The following is a 25,425-nucleotide window of genomic DNA, read 5'->3' as shown; positions in this document are numbered from 1 at the left end:
GCCTCAGACCACAACTGTGCCAGATGATGCCTGAAGCACAACCCCAGAAGAGCACATCTCCAGGGTAACTGGGAACTCTGGGCGTGAACACAGTGACAGAAAGCTCCCAGTGGAATCTCAGGACTGGCCTTTGTCCTCAGGACAGCAGAGGGAGAGCATCCAGACCAGGACCCTGCTGGCCATGTCAGCCCCAGGGTCTTCGGACAGGCCAGCTTCCTTCTCTGAGCCTCAGCTCCCTCCGCTGTAAGATGGGGACACGATCTGCCCTACATCAGAGGATGCTGAGGTTAACACTGACTTGAGCTGGAGCTGCAAACACCTTTGGGATCATGAAGTGCTGAACTTTGTAAGGAATTGTTACAATGTTGTCTCAGTGGCAGCTGTTGATGTCCTTTCAGATCTCCGCCTGATGAAATGTGAATGTCCCGGTTTGGGGGACTTTTCTTATTGTAGTTTTTGTCAGATTGAGTTTGCCCAGCCGAAAAAGTCAGTTGGGTTAGGAATGGCACAGAATATTTATTTTTATACTTATTACATGCCAGATAATGTTCTAGCTGTTTTACATAATTTCTTTTAATCATCTAAAAACGCTACAGTATTTATCACGTTACACTAATGATGTAAGCATTACACTTATCAATATTGTATCATCATCCATAATTGATGATAACTGTATTATCATCCATTTGGGGGAGAGAACACTGAGGCTTAGCTTGGGGAACTTGCTTGAGATCATGCAGCTAGAGCTGTGAGTTCAGAGGGCCAGTTTCGTCTGTCACTTCTCAGTTTATGAGTCTACACGAGACTGAGCACAAACGGAGGCATGGTCTATGGGCCACAGATGAGCCGGAATCATTTATTTGGCTTTGGAATTAAGTGAAATACACACACCTTGCCCTTTTCACCTGGCTTGCCCCTGCTCTGATTTAGCTTTCCCCCCTTGTCAAGGACCTAGGATGTGGATCAGCAGATAATGCATTTGTCCTCGTGGAGAGTTCACCCTGGGCACCACTGGAGACGGCTGGTTCCCTTGGAGGAGACGGTCTCCAGGACATCCTGGCCTTGCCGTCAGAAGGCCTGGGTGTGGGCTCTAGGTCTGCCTGTAACTGGCTCTGTGACCTTGGGCAAGTCACTTCCCCTGGGCATGTCCTGGCCTCTCTATCAGTAACGTGGGGTGGTGGGGTTGGGACTCAGATTTTGGGGTTCTAGTTCAGGTGGCTTTTCTCAGACTGCCTAAAGGAAGCTCCTTGCCCCCAAACTGAGATCCTCACCAGCTCCTTATCCCAGTGCAGAGTGTGTTTGTAGGGAGGGTTGGTTGGTTTTCTTACCCCATGAAGAATTTGGGGCTGTTGAGTGCTGGGGGTGATTCAGCCATTCACCAGCCTGGATTCACAGTCCCTCTAGTCCCGGTGACCCCAAACTGCAGGTCTGAGAACAGGTTCATTCTGCACGTGGACTCCCAATCATTTCCCTTTTCCCTCCGTTCTTGCTGTGGGGTCTGGGGGAACGAAGCCCAGGGTCAGAGGCGAGGGAACCCAGTGCCTGCCCCAGGGCCAGTTCCCACGTATTTAGTCTCTCTCACTCATCTCTCTCCTGGAGGACGTGTAGCCAAAGTTTGTTCTCAATTTACTTTAGATGTATCCCATGATAGTTTTAAGCGACACGTTTGTGTTCCTAACAGAGTTTGCCTCTGGTCAAATAAAAATGAGTCTGTGATCCTTGGGAGAGGGCCCACTCTCCGTCTGTTCTTTTGCTGTTGATAAAGCCACAGAGTAGCCGAGCCCAAGTGGATGGGTGTGAGTCAGCTCCCGTGCTAGCCTCGCTCAAATGTTAACGTCCATGGTGAATCCTTGTTCAAAGTATTTTCACATATTGTCTCTTTAAAACTCCAAAGTCCTGTCATGATGCTATTGTTTTCCTAAATACCGATGTGGAAGTCGAGCTTCAGAGAGAGGCCGTGATTTGTCCAAGGCCAGGCCCCGGCCTCAGATCGTTTCCAGTGGGTTCCAGAGAACCGTGTGGGAGGCAGTGGCCAGGCCACCGTCAAGAGAAGGAGATGCAGATATGCTTTTAGTCCCCACTGGCTGAGAGCCATGGGGTGACGTGGCTTTGCCAGAGCCCCAGGCCAGGAATGAGGCAGTGAGAAGACCCAAGTGTGTTTGTAGGGGGGCACAGCAAACAGGAGCCACCCCTGGCTTGAAGGAGCTGGCATTGTTGGTGTTCCCGCAGCCCCTAGGAATCAGAGCCCACAGCACAGAGCGCTGAAGCTGGGGACTCAGCCTGAGAGGTGGGAACAGGGAGGACTCTGCACAGGCAAAAACATTTTGTCCTTGAGCCTTCTCAGTCTGTGCAAGACAGGAAATTCCTCAACTCTCTCGGGGCAGTGCGCTTTTCTGGCCACTGCAACCCAGTCAGAGAAATGAGATCTCTGCCTTTCCAATACTGGGCCCCCCGAGCCCACTCCCAGGAGCCTGCTGCCAAGGCCAGGGCTGCCTGGCTGCCCCTCTGTGAAAGGCAGCGATGCCGGGGGGGAAGGGAGCAGCAGGGGCCTGAGAGCCCATTCTCTGCTCATTCTCTCCTGGGGCTCCTCTGTCTCAACTGCGTTTGCACTCCAGCTCCATGCCCTGCACGCTGCACCTGGCTTGGGGGAAATTTTCCTCCAGCCTCCCAGCCTTCCCAGCCTCTCCCAGCCTCATTCCCAGAGGCTGCACTGGGAGAGCTCAGCCATGGATCATGTTTTATTTCCAGTGCCAACAGATAAAAATTCAGTGGCAAATTTGGAGTTAGGCCTTTCTCAGGTATGTAAAGCACCCTGGAAATGTATCCCCATGGCTACAAGCCGCCTGCAGAAGATCTGGTATTTGTGGCCCTGTGCAAATAAGAACCCAAAATACCAGAGTCTGTTTCCCCCAAACAAAACTTAGAGTTTAAGTTAGAGATAGTGTAGCCCTCCGTCCCGACCCCTGCCCCTGCCCAAAGAGAGAAACAGGACAAGCTAAAAAAGAATTATTGAAGGTCAAAGCCACCTGGCTCGTAAGACAAAGGGCAAGATCGAGACTGGAAGCTGGGAGCTTGTCCTGCACCAGGGCTGTCCGGTGCTGGAAATAGACACCGGCTCAGCCACTGTGCTGCCCAGCTTGGGGAGGATTCCAAGAATAATGGAAAGCCTATTTATTAACCTGTCTCCCCAGAGAACCGAATGGGGGTAAGTGGGCCAGGCCTGAACCCAGAGAGGTCTCATTTTTATCTTTGACCAGATACTACCTCCCTCTCCCAGAGAGAGAGCTTTTCCCCCTCAGTTTTCATTGAGGTCATATTGATGGACATTAAACTGTGTATATTTATGGTGTTTAATTTGAAACCTTCACCTGTGAAACCAACACGGTCTTAAAAGATGAACATCTCCATCACCCCCAAAGCCTTCCTTGTGCCCCTTTACAATCCATGCCCCCAACGCCTGCCCCAGGTAACCACTGATCTGCTTTCCGTCACTATATTTTTCCTTTTCTAGAACTTTATATAAATGGAATCATCCAGTATGTACTCTTTCTTCATTGGACTCTTTCATTCCATGTAATTTTTGTGAGATTTGTCCCTGTTGTAGTGTCTGTCATTAGTGCATTCCTTTTTATTGCTGAGTGGTATTCCATTGTGTGGATATATCACAATTTGTGTATTCATTCACTTATTGGTGGACATTTGGGTTGTTTCCAGTTTGGGGCCATTAGGAATAAAGGGGTCACAAGACTGTTTGTGCACCCGTCCTTGTGTAGACACGTGCCTTCATCTCTCTTGTGTGAACAACCAGAAGCAGAATGCCTGGATCATATGGTAAACGTATGTTTTACTTTTTAAGAAACTGCTGAACTCTACTCTTTTACACCCCCACCAGCAGTGTATGCAAGATCCACTTGCCCACATCCTTGCCAACACCAGTGCTTGGGATGATCCGTCTTTTTAATTTTTGGCATTCTAATGAGCGTAGTGTCTTTAGCTTTCTTGAGGTGCTTAAATCCCTTGAGATGGCGGTGGAGCTGTGCAGTCGTAGAAGACAGTGACGAAGCTCTTCAGTTCTGTGTTAGGAGAGACATCAAGCAATATTGTAAAATGAAAAAGCAAGATGCCAATCACTGTGTATACTATGCTGCCATTTTTTTAAAAAAGAAGAAAATGAAAGAGTATGCCTATGTGCTTGTGTGTTAGACCATCTCTGGCAAGAGGAACAAGAAACTGAGATTGGGTTGTCTCTGGGAATGGACACTTGATGGCTGGAGGACAGCGAGAGGAAGGGAGACTTGACACATACTCTTTGGTACCATTTGAATTTTGTGCCATGTGAGGGTATTCCTTATTCAAACAAGTAAATAAAATTTAAGGAAAAAAATCTCATAAGATGCCAAGTGTTGGCTTCTCCCCCTCGAAGTTCTCCTGAGGAACTGGAGCCTTGATCGGGCAGGGCTCTGCAGAGGCCTCATTCTTTTCCTGCTCTCCAGCAAGAGCACTGTGATGCTGAGCAGAGAACTGGGCGCACCTTGTTCCCAGTGATCTCCAGGGCCTCCCCAAACGCCTCATCTGTTAGCAGTCAATTTCTGGTGGGAACCTGAGCCTCAACACAATCATGTGCCAAGTGGTCGGTTAGTCTGTGTTTGTCGAATAAATGAATGAATGTTCACGCACGTTCTGTTGTCTGCCACACAGAAAAGAAGAGTGACAGGAAGAGCGAGTACCTCCTACCCATGGCTCCCGGCAAGTCCACTGCGCCCCGCTTCCTGCAGGGCCTCTCTGATCTCAAAGTCATGGATGGAAGCCAGGTCACCATGACAGTCCAGGTGTCAGGTCTGTCTCTGCATCTCTGTCCTCAGGGTGTATGTGAAAATGGGCACAGTTGGAATATGGGCATTGCTCCCCTATGCTCCACTCAGATCTTTGGTCCCCCAGAAAATTAGCGTGGGACTGTCAGTCAATGGGCCCAAAGAAGACGAGCCTCTTGGTCCCTCTTTTTTGCTTTCTCTGGATTCAAGGCTAATTGGTCCAGGGGCAGAAGATGGCCATAGCTAGAAGAGTGAGGGGTTAATGTGAAAACATCGTGTGGCCAAAATAGCTGCAAGATTTTGAACCCTGGCACAAAACCAGATGATGTGAGAAGTTTCCAACTCTGGGAAGATATTCTCAGCTGCTCTATTCAAATTTTAAGGTGAGAAGATGGAGCAGAGGTCCTAAAACAGGTGTGGGGTGACAAGAGCATGTGACTGTCGGCCCAGTGTGAGATGCCACAGTCCTTGCTGGAGGCCAGTGAGAGAAGCCTGGGGCATCTTACTGACAGGAGCTCCAGCGAGCTTGTGCCTGGAGGCATCCAGAGCTCCCCTTCATTGCTAAATGGTTGCTGGCTGCTGACAGCCTGGAGGTCGCTCTCCTGCTTTTCCAGTTCCTCTGGAGCTGCAGAACAATAAAGCTGAGCTGTGAGAGAACCTGTGCGCTGGCCCCTTTAGGGATCCTCGGATGAACTCCTTGGCAGTCCCGTGACAGTCCCAGGTGGAGGGCTGCGTCTCCTCCCCTGCCCACACTTGACAGCATCAGAGGCGCCCTGCACCTGGCCCACAGACACGTGCTAGCTAACCCATCAGAGACAGAGGATGGTCTCCTCTCTCCTCGGGCCACTCCGGAGCCTGACGCCTCACAGCCTCCCTCAGCAACCCTTCCAGGGGCCTTGCTTCTCTGGAAGCAGAGCATAATGGCTCGGCTCTTACCACAGAGGAAGCCCTTATGGGTGGCCATTGTATTATATCCTGACAAATTGCTAGAAACTCCCTAAGAAAGTAGACTAGTAAAAACTGAAAAGGCTGTCCACCATGAGGCATTTTGGGGAATCCTGGATGAGCTGGTGCCCAGTGGACATTTGTGTGGAGTTTGTAAAACAAAATGCGCACTGAGCTTTCCTTCTCCTGAAAATTGACAAGGGAGTCACTGTGAAGTTACCATTGCACCACCTGGCCACACATGCACCGTGCAAGGCAGAGCAGCGTGGGCAACACATTCATTTCGAACCCAGTGATCCAGTTACCACTCAGTATGATCAAGCAGTTTGAATTCTAATTTTTTAAATTTATTTTTATTTTTTAAAGGTTTTGTTTTTTTGGGGGGGGGAGGCTAGGAAGAGTGGCCCTGAGCTAACATCTGTTGCCAATATTGCTCTTTGTCTTTCTCCCCAAAGCCCCAGCACGTAGTTGTACATCCTAGTTGTAGGTCCCTCTAGTTCTTCTGTGTGGGATGCTGCCACAGCATGGCTTGTTGATGAGTGGTATGTAGGTCTGTGCCCAGGATCCGAACAGGTGAACCTCGGGCCACCTAAGCAGAGTGCATGAACTTAACCATTACGCCACTGGGCTGCCCCCTGAATTCTAATTTTAAAAGCTGTTCTTCCTGGCTTTTATTTTTCATCTCTGAAATAATATTTTTTCACTTCTGGATTCTTTCTAGTTTCCCCAAATCTGTTGTTAAATAATTATAATGAGCATACATTGAGTACTTTCTTTGTGCCGGATGCTGTTATAATCTGCTATTCTAGTAGGCTGCTAAGGGGGGCTGTACTAACTTATTTAATCCTCCCAACAAACCTATGAGGTGGATGCTGTTCGAGTAGTTTATGGATGGGAAACTGAAGCCGAGCGAGTCCAACAAGCATCTAGTACAATACCACAGTCCAGTACAGAGTTGCCTCGTGGTCCAGGGAAGCACCTCCCTGACCAGTCCCCCTGCCCTTCCTCCCTGTTCAGGGAACCCGCCCCCTGAAGTCATCTGGCTTCACAATGGGAATGAGATCCAGGAGTCGGAGGACTTCCACTTTGAACAGAGAGGCACTCAGCACAGCCTCTGTATCCAAGAGGTGTTCCCTGAGGACACGGGCACCTATACCTGCGAAGCCTGGAACAGCGCTGGAGGGGTCCGCACCCAGGCCGTGCTCACAGTGCAAGGTGAGGCTGCCCAGCGCCAGGGAGGAGGTGCTGCCCTGGTCTCTCCAAAAGTGATTTGGAGGCAAGGAAACCACATGAGCCTGCTTTGTCCCTTGGTCCCATCCCAGCCCGAGAGGCCAGCTCCCCACCCTACATCTCAGGCTCTGGCTGAGTGGGGCCAGCCATCTCTGCCTTCTGAAGTCCCTGTCCTCTCTGGGTTATAAGTTCAAGCTGCATGGGGTGCTAGGAGAGAAATCTCGAATACACTTAGCAATTTGATGATGATAGCTTTTGAGGCGAGTTAATGGGTCTGTTGGGGTCTTTACCTTTAGTGGCCCTATATTTAAGAGAGACAAGTTAAGCACACATAAAGCAGGGTGACAGCTCTTAACCCTGCACATCTGATGTCGATCATTAGCACCTAGCCCAATGCCCTTGTAGTCGAGGCTATCTCCCCCTGCTTTGAATATACAAATGCATGTTAATATCATCCTCAAGAATGTAACCAAGACAGATTGGCCCTGAGAAGGATGTGCTGTATCTGTCTATCCAATAAAAGTGATTTCTGGACAAGCTGTTATTTGGATAACATGCTGTCTTCAACCTTCACCTCCTCGGAGAGTTGAATGGATGCTGTCTGCTGAAAAGCCTCCCTCTCTAACGCAACCCTTTGCCAACTTCCAGAGCCTCAGGATGGCACCCAGCCCTGGTTCATCAGCAAACCACGCTCGGTGACAGCCTCCCTGGGCCAGAGCGTCCTCATCTCCTGTGCCATTGCTGGTGACCCCTTCCCCACCGTGCACTGGCTGCGAGATGGCAAAGCCCTCTCCAAAGACACTGGCCACTTTGAGGTGCTACAGAATGAGGACGTGTTCACCCTGGTTCTAAAGAATGTGCAGCCCTGGCATGCCGGCCAGTATGAGATCCTGCTCAGGTGCGTCACGTGTCCTGCCAACCTCCTGTCACCCCCAGCCCCCAAATTCCTGCCTCCTGTCAAAGTCCCTACCTGGGACTGGGAAATCAGAGGAAGCACAAAACAATGTGGGGCTTGGGCTTCAAGGTATGGGAAGTGCTGACCTGGAGCTGCTGACGAGCTTTTGTTTCTTCCACTTCAGTCCAACAGATGTCCATTGAGAGCCTTCCCTTCTGAGCTCAGTTCCCAGGAGTCCTCTGTCGTATTACATCCTGGCTTTTGTTCCTCCATTATTTGGTGTGTGGAGAATATGAAGCAGAGAAAAATGGATTAAAATTGGAATTTTAATCCAATTTAAAAATTTTAGGAGGATAGAGGGAATGTATTAGTTATCTATTGCTGTGTAACAAATTACCCCAAAACTTAGTGACAGTTATCATCTCACAGTTTCTACAGATTGGGAATTTGAGGCAGCTTAGCTGGATGAATTTTGGCTCCAGTTCTCACATGAGATTGCATTGAAGGTGTCAGCAGGGGCTGCAGTTGCTAAAGATTTAACAGAGGCTGGAGGATCCACTTCTAAGATGACTCACTCACAGGGCTGTTGGCAGGAGGCCTCAGCTACTTGCCACGTGGACCTGTCCATAGCGCTGCTTGAGCGTCTTCATGACATGGTAGCTGCCTTCTCCGGAGCTAGTGGTCCAAGAGAGAACAAGTTGGAACATGCAGTGTCTTTTACAACTTGCCCTTGGAAGTCACGCACCATTACTTCTGCCATATTCTGTTTGTTAGAGTGAGTCACTAAGTACAGCCCATTCTCAAGGGGGCTGGAATTCAGTTCCACTTCTTAGAGAGAGCAACATCAAAGAATTTGTAGACGTTTAAAAACCACTCCAGAGAGGTTAACTACCCCCATTCATTTTTTCCTCCCTTTCAAGGTCTTGCTACATTTCACAGGATGCTAAGCTCCAGGAAGGCACACTGGTATGTTCCCAGTGCCTAGAACAGTACTGGTCTGGCCCATAGTCAGCATGTGGTAACTATTTGTTAAGTAAATGCGATCCAGAAATGTTCTTCTACCTTTAAAATGCTCTAACTCTTAAAATTCCACGCCAACCCTGGGTCGATGGAGCCAGAATGCAGCCCCTAAGGTTGGCATTGAAGAAGAGCACTGTCTGCACCGTGACCCTGCAGATAGGAGGTTGTGCCACATCCCGAAGATGGTTGGACCTGCTCTGGCTCGGGTGCCTGGCCACTTTGCAAGGGGCCTGCTCTTCTGGATAAGTCATTTTCCCACACTGAGCCCATCATGTTCAAGGCTCTGAGCTAAGGACAGGCTCTGTAGTTGCATGCCAAGACTACTGCCATGATGGAGCACTGTCCTTTCAGTAATCGCAAAACCCAGTATGTACCCATCCACTTGGATCCTTTCTGGCATGTGCTTTACACTTGTATTGGGTAGCTTTTGCTGCGTAACAAACCACTCCAGTACTTAGTGGCTTTTAAAAAATAGCCATATATTATTTCCTAGGCATGTATGAGTCTGCTAGAAAGTTCTACTGAGTTGGAGAAGGTTCAGTGAATCTCAGCTGAGCTAATGACATGTCTGTGGTCAGCCAATGAGATGGTTGTGGGCTGGCTGGTCATCCTGCTACCATCAGCAGTATGCACAGAACACACCGATGGCCTTGTGCCTCAACCAGTTATTATCAGGAAGGCAAATCTGCCTCCAAAACAGAGAGGAGATGCACTCTTCCTCCCCTGGGCCAGTGCAAATAATGGAAACTGATTATGAGTGAGAATAGAGCTTGTCTGTGTGGAAGGAGTGGTGCTTGAGACAACACTCGTGTTGATCAAGCCAGACACCATAGAAAAGATGAGCTTGTTGTGGGATTTTGAGGAAAACAGGCTGAGGCTTGGCAAATGAGTAAAGGCTTGGCTGTTGAGGACATGTTGTTGGATAGGCTGAGGGTCGGGAAGAACAGAGCAACGGCTGTGGAAGCGTGCCAGGCCAGAGGGGAGGGTTGCACTCGGAGGTCGGCAGGCAGACTGTCTGGGCCCAGCTGGGGACAGTCATAAAACTTAGACTGTCTCAGCTGGAAGGGGACTTCAGAAGTGATCTAGCCACCTCTTTATTTAATAATGGGGGAAACTGAGGTCTCCAGGTCATGGACTTGCTCAGGGCCACCCAAAGGTCAGTAGCAGAGCCCAGGCTGGAACCCTCGTCTCTGTCTTTAAGTCAGATGCTCTTCCGTTCCTTGTTTCTCCCAAGTGCACTGGGACCTTGGGGAACCTGGGAAATCGCACTGAAGTCCCCACCTCCACAGCCCTTGCCCCTCTTCCCTCCCCAGAGTCCAGCCTCTTCATTCCTTGGGGAGGCTGGTGCCCTGGCCTTGGCTTTGCCTCTAGCTGAGAGGGAGCAAGTCAGTGGAAAGTTCTCCTGGGAAGTGTGTGCCAGGCCTGCCAGGAGCCTTGCTGCCCACCAGCATTTTTCATCCTGACAGAAATCAGACCTGGACCCAGGACAGAATGCCTTTCAAGGAGGAAAACTGGACAGCTGGGAGGAAGCAGGGTGGGAGTAGGGGGGGAGGGGGTCCTATCTCTCCCTGCTGAAGTTGTGGGGTAGGTATGGGCTGTGGTTTCTACCTCCCCTTCCCTTGCCAGCTCTTGTCTCCTGAACTAAAAGGGGAAATGTCAAAAAGTCAGCTCCAAATTCCAGCTGAAATATTTGAAAGATTGATGCTTGCCAGGAAATTAGTTCTTTAAACTAATATTGCAAATAAAACCCATTCCCGAGGTGAGTGATCCTGAGAGGGACAGGGTCCAAGGCTTTGTGACAAAAAAGTGGTCTTCTTGTTCAGGGCTTGGGTGGCGAGGGCGAAAAAGATTCTTAGTTTGTAAAAGTTGCAGCTCGTAGGGTGATAGCCCTGTATCCTCTGTGGCAGCACCTGGGCTGGGCGTGGGGGTGGGAACCTCATCCTCAGCCCCAAGCCTGACTTTGTAACTAGTATGTGCAGGCACCAAAGATGGCCCCAAGAGGCTGTTACAGCTGATTAGATCATCTGGTATGTGGGTCCCAGGCCAGAGGCCTCTCTGACCTTTGTAGGCCCCAAATGAACCCATGATTTGCCTTAAACGCCCAGCAGAGATTTAAGTTTGTGGCTGTAGAAATGGTGACCCCCAGAGCATCCCAAAGGATGATCAACTTAGCGGGCCGGCCATGGTCTCCTAAGTTGTCCACCTTCCGTCTGCCCCCTCTGACTTCCCTGGGGGCCTCGGGGTGAGACCTGGAGGTGGGTTGAACAGCAGGTCACCTGTGCTCCCCTCCTTAAGGGCAAGTGACAGAAAACAGCAGAAGTCCTTACCTGCTTCCCCCGTGGGGAGATAGAGCTCACTCCAGCTCAGGGGACAGGGCGCCCCACCATTTAAAGCCTCTGCGGGGTCTGGCTGTGGGAAAGCAGGGCCATCTGGTTAGTGTCTGCTTCTGACTTGCATCTGGGCTGTGTTCTACTTGTGACAGGAGGAAACTCAGCTGAGGAGATGTCAAAAAGGGCTACTGGAAAAACGCGGCCCTTGGGCATTCTATTCTCCTGCTGCACGCCGACCCCGGGCACCACAGCCTGGGCTTGAAGGAAAGGGAGAAAAGAAAGGCCTAATACTGGCCAGCAGCCTGGCAGAAGTGGGGTGCCAGGGGGCTAGGCCTCACTCCCAAATGGCCTCCCATGCTTATTCTACAGGTTGACCCAAGTGCTGTCAGCCTTCTGAGTGTTGAGTGCTCAAGCTGTTCCAAGAGCTTCTCAACCTTCCCAGGGCCTGGCAGGAAGGAGGCACCTAATCGCTGTTTGTTGAGCAAAGGAGCACCCCAGGCCCTCAAACTCTCCAGAAGTGAGGCTCTCTGAGCCTTGAATCTGCACCCCATGAGAGCCTGAGCATTGAGGAAGGTGGCCAGGAGGGGCCCCGACAGATGAGAGAAGGATGGGAGGGCAGCAAGATCAACTTCTCCTAGCTCCATATGGGTCCCAGTGCCCAGGACCCTGAGAATCATCGGCCATGTCATGGGCTGCCAGTGTCTGACCCAGAGCTGGCCCTCCATTCAGTGGGAGGCCAGGCAAAGCAAGGTGGATACCCACATGCATTGGCAGAGCTACGTGACCACATGCTCAGATGTCTATCCATATGGTGACGACTTGTGCGTGTGTTCCCAAACATGGACCTGCAGGTGCAGGTGCCCAACAGGTAGACCCCATAGACATGTGTATCCATGCCTGTGGTTGATATATACATACACGTGGAGACACGCACAGACACACACATATCCCAGAATAGGTTTGTACTCATGCACACCGTAGGGTGGGGTCTTGGATTCAGGTAGACTCAGGTCCCAACTCTTTTCCCCGCTAGTTAGTTCTGAGTTTAGGCAAATTATTTAACCTTTATAAGCCTCATTTTTCTTACCTGTGAAAATGGTGCTGACCCCAACCTCACAGAACTGTCATAAGATTCAGTGAGATGGATTACGTAAGGAACCTGTCATGGAGCTCAGTGCACCTGTGGTAGCATCTGAGACACGCGTCAGCTCTTCATGCTAGTCAGACGGCCACATTCGGGGGAATGAGGGCGAGACCCCGAGAGTCCCAGCACTGCCTCACAGAAACTCCTGAGCTCCTTTCCTTACCTTTAAAATGGGTGTGATAGGGTGCCAGCCCCATGGCCTAGTGGTTAATTTCAGTGCACTCTGCTGTGGCAGCGACCCACATACATACACAGATGTTAGCTCAGCAACAATCTTCCTCACCAAAAAAAGAAAAAGACGGGGCATGATAGTGCTCTCTACCTCACTAGGGTGTTGTGGGGACAAGAAAGATAATGGATGTGAAAGTCAGGAGGATGCTGTATAAAATGGAGGGTTATTATCATGAAGAGTCTCCTTTGGCTCTCAGACCTGCCCCACTTCCTCCCCCCACTCTGCAGAACCTTCTTGGCTGGTCAGAGCTCAGAAACGCCAGCAGATGGCAGCCTTGTAGGGTCAGAGGGCTGATCCACTATAAGTGCCTCCGTGCTTGAGCATGGTGCAGAGCGGCCTCAGCTGGTCCTGCACTACGGGGAGAGTGAATGGTTTTAGCAGTGGGTTGAAGAGTCCCAGGACCTCTCCACCTGAAGAGAAACGGCCAGCCATGGAGGGAGACACCTGTTAGGTTTTTAATGCAAAGAGTTGTAAGGGCATTAGCCAATGGGTAGGGATTGGAGGGTGTTCTCATTTCGTGAGCAGGCGAAGGGGAAGTTGCAGTTGTGGGGCCATTGTGAGGAGAGGGAAGTAACTATTTCTGTATAAGGGAGCATGATGGGGTCAGACTCAAGGTCACTGGGCAGGCTGACGGGGGCCACACAGTCTAAACTGAGCGGCTCCATCACAGCCCCCAGCACCTTTCATCTTCATTCTTCTCTGAGTGAGTGAGTGATTGATTGATTGTATTATTTTTGCAATATACTTCAAAAAGTATTCCTACTTCCTGATGCCTATCTTAGCTGTTGTCCAGAAGATTCTTTCTTTTTCCTTTTTAAACAAGAGCTGGGAACAGAAAGGGTGACCAAAGGGGAGGAGGGCCCTGCCCTAAATCTAGGTCTGGTGTGGGCGTGTTGGGGTTGCAGCTAAGCCTGTGGTCCCATCTTCCCTGGAGGCAGCCAGCCCGTGGCCAAATTCCTGCTTGCCCTGCCTGCCCGCCTCACAACCTAGGCGGAGCAGACCCTTGGCTCACAGAGCCCCTTGATCTGTATTGATCCCTTGACTTCTCCAGGAACCAGGTTGGCGAATGCAGTTGCCAGGTGTCACTGATGCTCCAGAGCAGCCCTTCCAGAGCTCCACCACGGTGAGTGCCCCCTCAGGGCTGCCTGGCCAGGCCCCATGCCACCACCCACTCACCTTCGTCCTGGCCCTTGCAGGCCCAGCCAGCAGCCCAGGATTGTTTGTATCCTCCAGCTGAGGCTGCCCGAGCCAAGAGGGAGAGATTGGAAGGGGAATGAGGGAGGGAGAGCAGGGGAGGAGAGGGGGGAGGTTTTTTTTTTTTGCACACACCCTTATAAGGCTACTGAAGTCATTACCGATGTAACAAACCCACTAGGCAAGCAAGCGCCTCTCTCCAATGTTCCCTTCTATAAACACAGCCTGGCCAGCCCCTACCCCGCTTTCCCCTCCCCTCCACCCTCCCTCCCTCAGGGATTTGCTCTCCCCTGACGGCTCTTTCTTACCCAGCCCCTCTTCCTCCTGCTACTTTCCTTTTTCCCTTCACTGGTTGCAGGGGGAGGGAGCCTGCCAGCTGTGAGGGCCTCTGCGGCCGAGGAGCTGGTGCTGATGGTGGTGGTGGAGACTGCTATGGGACCCTGAGGCCCAGCTGGCCAGCAAGAGGGCAGGGTTGGCCCGAGGAAGAAGACAGTGAGGACGTGCGGGGGGTGCTGAAGAGGCGCGTGGAGACGCGGCAGCACACCGAGGAGGCCATCCGCCAGCAGGAGGTAGAGCAGCTGGACTTCCGTGACCTCCTGGGGAAGAAGGTGAGTACCAAGACCTTGTCAGAGGAAGACCTGAAGGAGATCCCAGCTGAGCAGATGGATTTCCGCGCCAACCTGCAGCGGCAAGTGAAGCCAAAGACTGTGTCAGAGGAAGAGAGGAAGGTGCATAGCCCCCAACAGGTCGACTTCCGCTCTGTCCTGGCCAAGAAGGGGACTCCCAAGACCCCAGTGCCTGAGAAGGTACCACCACCAAAACCTGCCACCCCGGATTTTCGCTCGGTGCTGGGCAGCAAGAAAAAATTACCAGCAGAGAATAGTAGCAATGATGCTGAGGCCTTGAATGCCAAGGCAGCAGAAAGTCCCAAGCCCGTGGGCAATGCCCAGCCTTCAGGGTCCCTGAAACCCATGGGCAACGCCAAGCTAGCTGAGACCCTTAAACCCGTGGGCAACACCAAGCCAGTCGAGACCCTGAAACCCGTGGGCAACGCCAAGCCTGCTGAGACCCTGAAATCTGTGGGCAACGCCAAGCCTGCTGAGACCCTGAAACCTGTGGGCAAGGCCAAGCCTGCTGAGACCCTGAAACCTGTGGGCAACGCCAAGCCTGCTGAGACCCTGAAACCTGTGGGCAACGCCAAGCCTGCTGAGACCCTGAAACCTGTGGGCATCACCAAGCCTGCTGAGACCCTGAAACCTGTGGGCAACACCAAGCCTGCTGAGACCCTGAAACCTGTGGGCATTGCCAAGCCTGCCGAGACCCCGAAACCCTTGGGTAACCTTAAGCCAGCTGAGACCCTGAAACCTATCAGCAACGCCAAGCCAGCTGAGACCACAAAACCTATGGGCTTCGCCAAGCTTGCTGAGACCCCAAAACCCTTGGGCAACGTTAAGCCAGCTGAGCCCCTGAAACCTGTGGGCAACGCCAAGCCAGCTGAGTCCCTGAAACCTGTGGGCAGCGTTAAGCCAGCTGAGACCCTGAAACCTGTGGGCAACGCCAAGCCAGATGAGCCCCTGAAACCTGTGGGCAACGCCAAGCCAGCTGAGTCCCTGAAACCTGTGGGCAACGTTAAGCCAGCTGAGACCCTGAAACCTGTGGGCAACGCCAAGCCAGATGAGCCCCTGAAACCTGTGGGCAATGCCAAGCCTGCTGAGCCCCTGAAACCTGTGGGCAACGCCAAGCCAGATGAGCCCCTGAAACCTGTGGGCAATGCCAAGCCTGCTGAGACTCCAAAACCATCTGGGAAAGAAGAACTCAAGGAGGTTAAGAATGATGTGAACTGTAAGAGGGGGCTTGCGGGGACCACAGATAATGAAAAAAGATCAGAGAGCCAAGGGACAGCGCCAATCTTCAAGGAGAAGCTAAAAGACGTCCATGTGGCAGAGGGTGAGAGGCTGCTACTCCAGTGCCAGGTGTCCTCGGACCCCCTGGCCACCATCACCTGGATGCTGAATGGAAAGACACTCAAGACCACCAAGTTCATCATCCTCTCCCAAGAAGGTAACAAGGGTGAAGGCGGGGGAAGATGGGGGCTCTCTGTCAGGGTCACTGTCGGCTCAGAGAGCCGTCGGCTTGTTGATCACTGCTCATAGCCCAGAGCCTGGGTTGGAATGACTGGCCTCTGTGCCCCCTTCACTCACAGGACAGGTGCCCTGCTCAGGGCCCTTGGGCACACGCTGCATTACTAGGGGGTGAGGGGTGGGAGACTGGGCCTGTGGCACATACCCAGGTATCTGTCTGGCAGAGCCCCCTCCTCCACCCCCAGCCATGGCTCCTCGGAGCAGACCTGGGTGTGAGCTGGTGCCCCACAGCTCTGGTATGGAGAGGGCTCTGTTCACAGGCTTGGAAATGGGGGCACAGGGGGCTGGAGCTGACTAGGGGCTCTGGGCTGAGAGCTGCTCTTGCAGCAGCATTTTAGGTTTGGGGAGGGTATGCAGTGACGGGATAGCCCAGGACTGTGATTTTGGGTCAACAACAACTTAAGTCTTTATAACACTGTGGGTTTGAAGGGACCCGCCGGGGAAGCCACAAACCCCAAACAGCCCCTACGGCACAAACTCTCGGCGGACAGAGCCGCTCGCTTCCTAATTTGGATGAGACTTTTGTTTGCTGGTATTTCACATTCTTGGGTGGTGGGGAGAAGAGGGGGGGGCCCTAAATCCTACCATCTGGGGCCTTTCGGGGTCTGAAGTTCTCAGATGGGCCAGTTTACACCGAGAGAACAGATGGTGGTGAGAAAGGATTTTCTCCCTGGACCCTCAAATTGGTTTGAAATGTTTTTGTAAATCCCAAGCCTGAATGGGAGCTCCAAGGCCAGCAGACTGCTCACACCCCATTCTGGTGGCCACACTAGAATAGAGTCCTCTGGTCTGAGGCTGAGGCTGATGCTGGTACCTCTGGACAGGGCAGGGTGCAAAGCTCCCTACAAAGTGGCCCTTTACCCTTGACTGGTAGACAGCAGCTGCAGCAGGGGCCTGAGTGAACAGGTCCTGTTAGATCCAGGTCCACTAAGACGTCAGAAACATTCCCCTCCCTGGGCTGCTCCCCTTCCATCCTCTGACTGGACCCCTCTCTACTCCCTCCCTCACCCCTCATTTAGCTTCCTTCCTTCCTTCCTCTTAAAAGCCCAAATGAAGCATTTGAATATCACAGGGTCCCTCTGAGCTCACAGTGCAGTTTCTTTCTTCACTCTGCATCTCAGACAGCAAATCTGGAAGAGCTGAGTGTTTTGAATCTAAATGCTGTAGGGGTAAAGGGGAAATTGGCCAGGAGAGAGAAGGATGTTTTATTTTCTGCTAATGTGTTGACATGATAATTTTTTCACTTGGATATCCCCAGGTTGGTAGGGTCCTCCCGAAGTCATCTCATCCATCCCCCTGCCTCTGCTAGTTCAGCCTGCCTGTGGTCCACACACAGGTGGGCATGTGGGATGACCACGGTGGGGTGAGATGTCCAGGGGAGTGGATGCTGCAGCCTTCCTTGTCACCCCCGTGGGCCCCTCCCAGTTGCAAAGCCTTTGGTGAAACTGATCTGAAACCTGGATCGGGAGCATTTCCCAGGTTACCCTGTGGTGATCTCCTGGGGAGGGAGGGAAGGTGGGCAGCCACCATCCTTGGGACTTGGCAGTCACACAGACCTGCACAGTGTGAGGTCCATGGCTGCACCAGCCTCAGGGAAACTGATGTTCAGACAGCTGAGGGCAATTCCCAAAGCATGCAGCTGCTCTGGGACCTGCTTGGAACTTGCAGAGCCACTTATAAACAATCCTCTCAGCTACGCCGTGTAAGCAGACCTCAGCCCTGGTCTCAAAGACACACCTGAGCCGTTAGACATTGGCTGGGTTCTGCCCAGACGGGCCTTGAGTCTGTTGTGTCTGCTGGTCACTGAGTGTTAAGTGGGATAGAGACCTGACTATTCCAGCATCGCCTCCCACAAAAAACCATCTCAAATGGACAGTTTAGGTCCAAAGCAGAGAAAGAAGAAATGACTAAAAAGAAGGTTGGCATGAGGAGAGGATAGAGAGACACAGGGAGGGGGCTGAGAGGGGATTATGGAGACAGCCCCAAATCAAACTTTTAAAAATATTCTAAATATTTATAATTCTCCTTTGAAAAGTGAGGACAGCCTTACATTTATTGAACACTGTGTGCCAGACACTGCCCTAGGCATCTTACACTTCTCACTCATTTAATCCTCACAACCAGTATACTGCCCATTCTAACCTGAGAAGTTAAGTACCTTGTCCAGGGTTGCACAGCCAGTTAGAGCTGGGATTTGAATGCAGGTGGTTGAGTTCCGGTGTGTAGAGCACTCACTCGGCTGTTGGCTCTTACTTAATTCTTGTTAGTATGTCAGCATGTGGGTGCAGCTGAAAACCCCAAGGACATTGTCTGTCAAGGGACAAGCTAATGGCTGTTTACTCCTCAACACTGTCAACACTTGTCAAGAGGCTGGAAGACTAGTGGTGCCTTCTGGGCTTGTCAAGTCTCTGGTATTTTCACTGCAGTGGAGGGAATAGACCTTGGAATGGGCCATCCGCCTTGCCACAGTGGGGAGAGTGCCTTGCCTCAAAATCCGAGCCCCACTTTGTCCACCATCCCTTCTCTAGAGCCTCACTCTCCAAGCCTTCAAGAGCCCGGGGGGGAAAGCCTATCTTAAAGCCTTATCCGTGAGCACTTCAGCAGGCCCCCTGCGGGCAATAGGGCACTCTGAAAGGTGCGAGTGGATCTGCTCTCAACAGATCTGGAGAGAGAGGACACACACTCACAGTGATAAAACTATTCCAGCCAAGTGTCGATGATGAGCTGCTGAGAGTCGGAGGAGAGGGAGCCGAGTGCCGGGGCCAGGGAAAGGCTAGTGTGAAACAGCTGGGCCTTGATCTGAACTTTGAAGACAGGCCAAGGCCCCCAGCAGGGAAGAGGGAAGGTATGGGCTTTCCAGATGGGCGCACAGCAGCAGCAAAGGCAGGCCTGCTCACAGCATGGTCTGCGCTGGAGAGGGAGGCATGGCCCCATTCCAACCTATGTCATGCTAAGGAACTCAATTCTAATGGCAATAGGGAGCCATGTAAGAGTTTGGAATGAGGACCCATGTACACAAAGCTGGGGATTAGGAGTTTTGATTGATTCTGTGCCCAAAGTTAAGTAAGAAGCCTGCTGAAGAGGTTGGGGAGAAAGGTGATGAGGCCTCGACTGACAAGGTAGCCGTGGGTACAGACAGGAAATAACCAGTTCAAGAAGTAAGGACAGAATTAACAGAATCTGTTGCCTGGCTTGGAAGGGGCTGGGGAGAGCAGGGGATAAAGAAGAGGAAGGGGTGGAAAACTACTGAGTGCCACTGTCTGGGTGACTGGGGTCACAGTGATGGCATCTGCGGAAATAAGGAAGCTGGTGGTTTGAGGTGGTTTGTAGGAGATGACAGAGGAGGTGGCTAAGTGGGGCTCCCCATCCTTCACGCCCCTCAGCTTCCCCTCTGCCTCCACCTCCCTGACTTAGAACCCTTGTTGCTCCACCACACTGAACCCAGTGCTGTTATCTCATCTAAGATCAAGATTCACTTCCTCTAGGACCCCTTCCCAGACTGTTGTCACAGGCTTTTGGCCTTGGGAGACTCTTGCTCCCCTCCCACCATCAACATGTATATCTGTGCACCTACTGCTACTGGAAGCTCTGTTTATAGGTTCCAGGGGGGCTGCTCTGAACCCTGGAGCTTGGATAGGGCTTGTAGCCCACAGGCCCCCTGAAACGTGATTACCTTCACCCCATTTAGCGCCGAGGAGAGCAGAAGGGGTGTGAGCAGTTGGTTGGAGTTGACTGTTAATTCTCAGAGAGACATGGAGGTGTCCTTCCTTGTCCTGCATCCCCAGGAGCTGCAGGGCGGCTGGTGTTCACTGACCACGGCTGGGCCCGCCTTCCAGCCTGCAGGGGGCTGTCCGGGCCCTTTCTGGACCTGCCGCAGGGCTCCTCAGGCCTTGGCCGAGGAGTTGGGAGGCCCATGGCCAGTGGGCCAAGGGGAGCTGTGTGCCGCTCCGGAGCAGTGCTTTCATCTTACACTTGGCTTCCTGTCCCCCACCAGGCTCGCTCCCTGGCAAACGTTCCTCCCAATCTAACAATGAGACTTCATTGTTGTTGTCATTGTCAACTGATGATTCATTTTTAATTGCCTTCAGTGTGGGATCCTGCAAAGGCTTTTTCAAAACCTGTGTAAGTTCATCCTACAAAACACAAGGATTTATGTAGCACCTACTGTGTGTGTGAAGCGGTCTTCTAGCCCCTATTGCTGTCTGCATAATCCACATGAAGAGCTGTCAGTTAGGAATACTTTTCCTTTTAAAACCTATATTATGTTTTCCAATGGGAGGTTATGTTTAATTAAATGTTCATGACTTGCTCTTAGATCCCAGCAGATCACCTGCTACAGAAATGCGCCTTGGTCATTCTCGGAATGGCAAATATTTTGTTAACTGTGACTGCATTCCAGGCTCAGGGAAAACATTCATAATAGACCCGGTCACTGCCTTCCAAGGGCTAATGTGGGAGACAGGCGTGTGTTTCAGCAATGGCCTTGGGAGACAAGGTCTGATAAAGGTGAACTCAGGGCACAGAAGAGGTCTGTCTACGGCTGGGGGTGCTTAGAGGTGACATGGAAGGCAGCATCCTTGGGGAGGTGACCTGGAGCTGAGTTGCCCTGTCCAGGCTTGCCAGGGGCACCAGATCAGGGAGGCACCATTGACTGAGGGCAGCCTCAGGGCTTCAGGCCACCCCCTCCACCCTGCGCACCCTGTCCTCCCATCTCCTCCCACACTCGGAAAAGGAGCAAGATGAGGGATCTTCAGACACATGGCCATGAGGGGCTCTCCTAGGACGGTTCTAGCTGAGCCGGTCATCAGATTCCTGGTTCTGTGGTGACCGCTCCCATCCCCCTCATCTCCCTCTCAAAATTCCCCACCAGGCTGAGGCTTCTCAAAAAAACTCTGGGAAACTCTTTTTCTTCTGGAGGTCAGGAATAAGCTGTCCCACAGGAAATACCAGATTCTTCAATCTGGGATGGTGGAGCCTCCAAGCCTGCCTGGGGGCCCTCCACCAGCCCACGCGCGTGGCCAGGGGTCCAGGCCTTGGGCGGCTTGACAAAGCTGCCTGCTCTGATGCTTCCCTCTCCTCACCCAGGGGGTGAGGGGCGTGGTCTAAATGCCCCCCTTCTCCTGGAGGTCTCACTGCCATCGGTGCAGTTGGTGCCATTTAGGTTTAAGGCTGCAGGCAGCTGGGGGACTGAAATTGAAAGACCATCAGATTCCAGCAGGATGTCTGTTGGGAGTGGAGTGTCTGCTCCCAGAGCCTCAGCCCAAACCAAGGGAAAATGGCAAGATGGGGTCTGTTTCCTCTAAGCCTCGAGTTTGGGGGCCAGAGGTCATCTTAGCATCCTCCTACCCTCACAGACGAATGGAAATTTCTCTCTCTAGGAGACAGTTACCCTCATGTCCTCATTCCTGTGCCTCATGGTTCTCACTGTCATGACAGACTTCCTAAAAATCCTAACCTAAATCCTTTCTGATGCAGTTTCTGCAAATCTGCCTCCTAACAGTGGGAAGAGATCCTGAGCCCTTGCCCTCCCCTGTGGGAGAATGTAGTGAGGCCTTTCCTGAGAGGTGGGCTCTGTATGAGAGTGTGCTGGGGCACTGGGGGCACAGATGAGCCATCCTGCCTTAGGTGGTCAGTGGGACTCAGGCTTCCCTGCTTTAAGACAATACCCAGGTGTTTTCTCTTCCAGCCTTAATGAGGTTCTCTGGGCAGAATTGACATCATCCTCTCTCTGAATATCCTTATATTTGTTGGTCAAGTCTGCATCTGTCTAAAGGGGTGAGGGTACTTTTTGAGATCCAAGGCCTTTGGGGAGCAGTGCCTCTTGGCCTCCCTTCTGGCCATGCTGCCCCACACATACACCTGGGATGCACACATCCCTGCCTGCCCAAGGCCAGTGGCTTATGCGGGGCATTGCGGGGAGGCGGAGGCAAAGCCACCGGCTCCAGGCAGCAGGATGCACAAGGCTCTGGCTCCATCCTCCTCCGTGTGTGATGACTGCCGCCCTGACAACAGGGGCAGCTTTGGGCAGGATGCCATGCTGTTGGCTTATTTGTGCGTCTAAAGGCAGGAACTAGGATACTGCTGCCCTCCTGCCTGGCCTAGCAGACCCACTGCTCAGCTGGCCTCTCCCCACACCCCAAAGGAAACCCTCCAAGGGAGTGCCCCAGAGAAGTAGCCAGGCCTGGGGTGTGAGAGGTAGGATGGGCAAGGACCAGACCCCGGATTCTCGTGTATGTCCAACCAGGCCAGAAGACGTGTGCTGAGGCAAGGGTAGACCCAAAGGGAAAGAAGCCCACCTCCACCCCTCTCTGATGTGACCAAAAGACCCCGCACTGCAGGGAGGCAGCCCCAAAGCGCCCCTCTCCCGGCCCAGCGCGCCTCATTGGCCACGATTCTCGGCTTAGATACCACTCCTGAAAAGCCAACTCCAGGCTCCTGGGCTATAGTCGCCTTCTTCTCCCAGCAGACCTTCCCAAAGGCCAGTGCCTTTGCTGGACAGGGACTCCTGCCCTGACCCACCCATGTCTTGTTCAAAACTCCCTCTTCTAATGTGCATTCGCAGAATCGTTGCTGTAAGCTGGGAGGAGCCTCCTACCCTGTCACTGTTCCTAACACAGGTCTGTAAACCTGTGCCTGACCACCACTTATCTCTCTTGGTGATGTTCCAGTGTGCAGGGCCTGTGCATCTGCTCCTTCTAGACTATTAGATGCTCTCCAAAGGCAAAGACTATTTCTCTTCTTTTGTACCTTTGCACTATGTTCCTATAAGAGAACTCTCTGAAGAGGGGAGAGGGTACCAGGAGGGAGTATATTTAGGGATCAGTTATTTTGAACCTGGGTTATCAGCAGAAAGTGCCCTGACTTTGGTGTGGAGAGGGGGTTGGTTCCCATGGGACTTCTGACTTCTGGGCTCCCAGAGGCTGCCCATGTGAGTAACATTCGCCTGCCATGCTCCAGGTGCCAGGGCAGGTATGGACTCGCCCAGTCCACTCAACAGCTCTTCCTCTTTCTCACCCAGGTCCACTGTGCTCCCTCTCCATCGAGAAGGCACTGCCCGAGGACAGAGGCTTATACAAGTGTGTAGCCAAGAATGGCGCCGGCCAGACCGAGTGTTCCTGCCAAGTCACCGTGGACGGTAGGTCGCGCCCACCCATCGTCACCACACAACACGGCCCCATTTCTCAGCCCCCGCTTTGCCCCCTGTACCTGAACAGAACTGCCCCCAGGCCTGCCATCCCTATCTGAGCCATTTGTTTTGTACGTATCAAACCATCTTTGCAAAAAGCAGGACAGGAAGGAAAAGGGGAGCTCCACTGGATGTCCCTATGTGGTCTTGCAGCGCTGCCCCCAGCTGGGAGGAGGGGCTGCTCGCTTGTTGTCCCTCCCCAGTCCTGACCCACACATGCAGAGCCTCGCTGTGCAGGGAAGTGGAGTGGAGGACAGGAGGAGAAAAGACACACCCACAGGAAAATGACTACATAGTATTTTACAAGCTGCAACCAACAAGTGTCAGTGCGTCAGGAGAGACCCGTGAGGACGAGGGAGCAGAGTGGGGTCTCTGTGGGGAGACTTCCTCAAGGAGGTGAGTGGGGGCTCAGTCTTTGGGTAGAGGGGACAGGCCTGCCTCTGCGAGAAGGAAAAAGTGGTCCTTATACAGCAGAAGGAGAGGAGGAGACGTGGGGTCAGAGAGGACTGCCAGGTCTGAGTGGAGTTTCCGTGTAAGAAAGGGGAATACCAAGCTTGTCCTGCGGGAGTGTATTTGTGACTCTTAGAGACACGGTTTTGGCTGCCACCCTCATTTTACAGAATGCGGAACGAGGCCATTCAGAGAGGGAAAGCTTCCTGCGTGAGGTTCCCTGGTCTGTTTAGGGCCAAGCCAGGGCCAGAATCCCATCTTAGGACTCACCATCCCGTGCCCTTTCTTATTATTTTTCGTTACTTGCGTGGAACTGTCTAAAAACGTAGTTTGTGGGAAACAATTTCTTGCCTTTGAAATGCCTGGCTGGTAACTATTAGTGACACGTTAAAAACTAGTGTCCAAATAAGGCATCTTGAAGACCAGCTTTGTTGTTCTTCTGACTCCTAAACACGATCACTTTGGTTCTAAAATCCTTCCTGTTTTCACTGCCATTCCACAAGATATAGAACCTTTGTCCCCATTCTGGATTTTATAATCTGATTTCCTGATCGTAAAAGCTGAGATCTGTGATACATAATGAATGGGAGGAAAGAGAAGAGTCTTAAAAAGAAAAGTCTTTGTTAAAAAATAATGCACCATGGCAACCCAAATTAAATCGTCCACAGCCAACAGTGAAGCTGACACTGTAGAATATCATGTGTATCTCCCTGGAGTTCTGTGAATCCTCTATTTGTCACGGGGGCTCTGAGTCTAAGGGAGCAGAGGAGGTGGGTCAAAGTGTGTGGTCAGTCCAGAGGGGGTCTTGAAACACATGTTTTGAGGCCCTTGGTAGGGGTGCTGCTGCTGATGTGTGTGACCTGGTCTGTCACCCACTGAGATCAGGGTCCTGCTTCTTTCTACACAGGGTGCTGCAGTTAAAAAAAAAACAGCGTTTCTGGGAACTTGACCCCAGAAGCCTATTACTAACAGCCCACATTTGGGACCCATGCTGGTTCCAACCAATCTATAAAGAAGCCCAGCCTGCTAATGAGGTTATCTGCTTTTGCAATCCCTAGCCTCTTTGCCTCCTATTTACATGGCTGGCTGAAGGCAGGACAGCAATTCATTCTCCTTATCTGCAAAATGTCAGCACCTTTTCGAGAAACAGCAAATAGTTTATTTTTAAAACCAAACTTTGTTTTCAAAACAAAATTTCCTTTTTCCCTATACAATACATTTGGGTGTTTTTTTTTTAAGGTTTGGGGAATTTATTCTGCAACTTGTGGGGCTCCTTTGCCCATAGGTTGTCTCCTTCTAGTGGATTCCCTTGCTCTCTCCACTAATCTTCAGGACCATCATTATTTATCTCTAGTTCCTTCCTAGAGGCCTCTGCAGGGTTTGGCCTCAGGCTACAGATTGGGAGCTGGGTCTTAGGAGAAGAGCTGAAAAGGGATGGAGGGAGACCAGCTGAGATAACAGGACTGGCTGTCAGTTAATTGGGGTTTGTTTTATTTTGTTCTTTCACAGAGAAAAAGGGCAGCCCTCCCCCTTTTTCCCTATTGCTGTACTTGGAGTATGTTAGTGTCCTGCATGCGGGTGGCCTTCTTGCCACATTTAGCTTTATTGTGTCCATCAGTAGCCACTCTAGGCAAACAGTCAAGGACTGCAGTCTCCTTAACTGCTCCTTGCCACCTTTCAGCACCTTCTGCCTCCTGTGCTTCACTCTGAGGAATAGGTTTCCTGTCCTTCTGCCTCCTGGGCCTCTCAGCTCTCCCCACCCACCAAGGCAATAGTATGTAGCTTAGAGATCCCAATGGGTCCATGCAGCCTTTGAAATCATAGCAAAATTGGGGCTGGCCCGGTGG

The 25,425-nt window shown here is 51.9% G+C and overlaps 1 protein-coding gene and 1 long non-coding RNA gene across 9 annotated transcripts in view; one reads left to right on the top strand and one right to left on the bottom strand.

The window, feature by feature from the left end:
* MYLK (myosin light chain kinase) overlaps window positions 1–25,425 on the top strand; it is a 260,059-nt gene that overhangs the window by 161,222 nt on the left and 73,412 nt on the right. For 4 of the 7 annotated variants that reach the window (XM_070508989.1, XM_070508988.1, XM_014829544.3 and 1 more), the window contains exons 10-15: window positions 4,699–4,836; window positions 6,774–6,971; window positions 7,635–7,884; window positions 13,659–13,730; window positions 14,160–15,862; window positions 22,961–23,077. In XM_070508989.1, the coding sequence (XP_070365090.1) occupies window positions 4,699–4,836; window positions 6,774–6,971; window positions 7,635–7,884; window positions 13,659–13,730; window positions 14,160–15,862; window positions 22,961–23,077 (2,478 nt within the window). Of the gene's footprint in view, window positions 1–4,698; window positions 4,837–6,773; window positions 6,972–7,634; window positions 7,885–13,186; window positions 13,315–13,658; window positions 13,731–14,022; window positions 15,863–22,960; window positions 23,078–23,423; window positions 23,525–25,425 lie in introns of those variants that run through there. The other 3 variants (XM_044771475.2, XM_070508991.1, XM_070508992.1) reach the window with 3 other exon arrangements.
* Window positions 557–13,888, bottom strand: LOC106823712 (uncharacterized). Of its 2 annotated transcripts, XR_011503188.1 has the most exons (5): window positions 13,784–13,888; window positions 11,229–11,310; window positions 8,461–8,556; window positions 8,028–8,148; window positions 557–4,073 (listed from the first exon to the last, which is right to left on the bottom strand). It is a non-coding gene; the product is annotated as an uncharacterized lncRNA (long non-coding RNA). The 2 variants fall into 2 exon arrangements; XR_011503187.1 differs by having other exon boundaries at window positions 8,028–8,556.

The sequence above is a fragment of the Equus asinus genome, chromosome 5, assembly GCF_041296235.1.
Source record: "Equus asinus isolate D_3611 breed Donkey chromosome 5, EquAss-T2T_v2, whole genome shotgun sequence".
Classification (NCBI taxonomy): Eukaryota; Metazoa; Chordata; class Mammalia; order Perissodactyla; family Equidae; genus Equus; species Equus asinus.
Note: the sequence above shows the minus strand (reverse complement) of the source record. Positions and strands in the feature narration are given on the sequence as shown.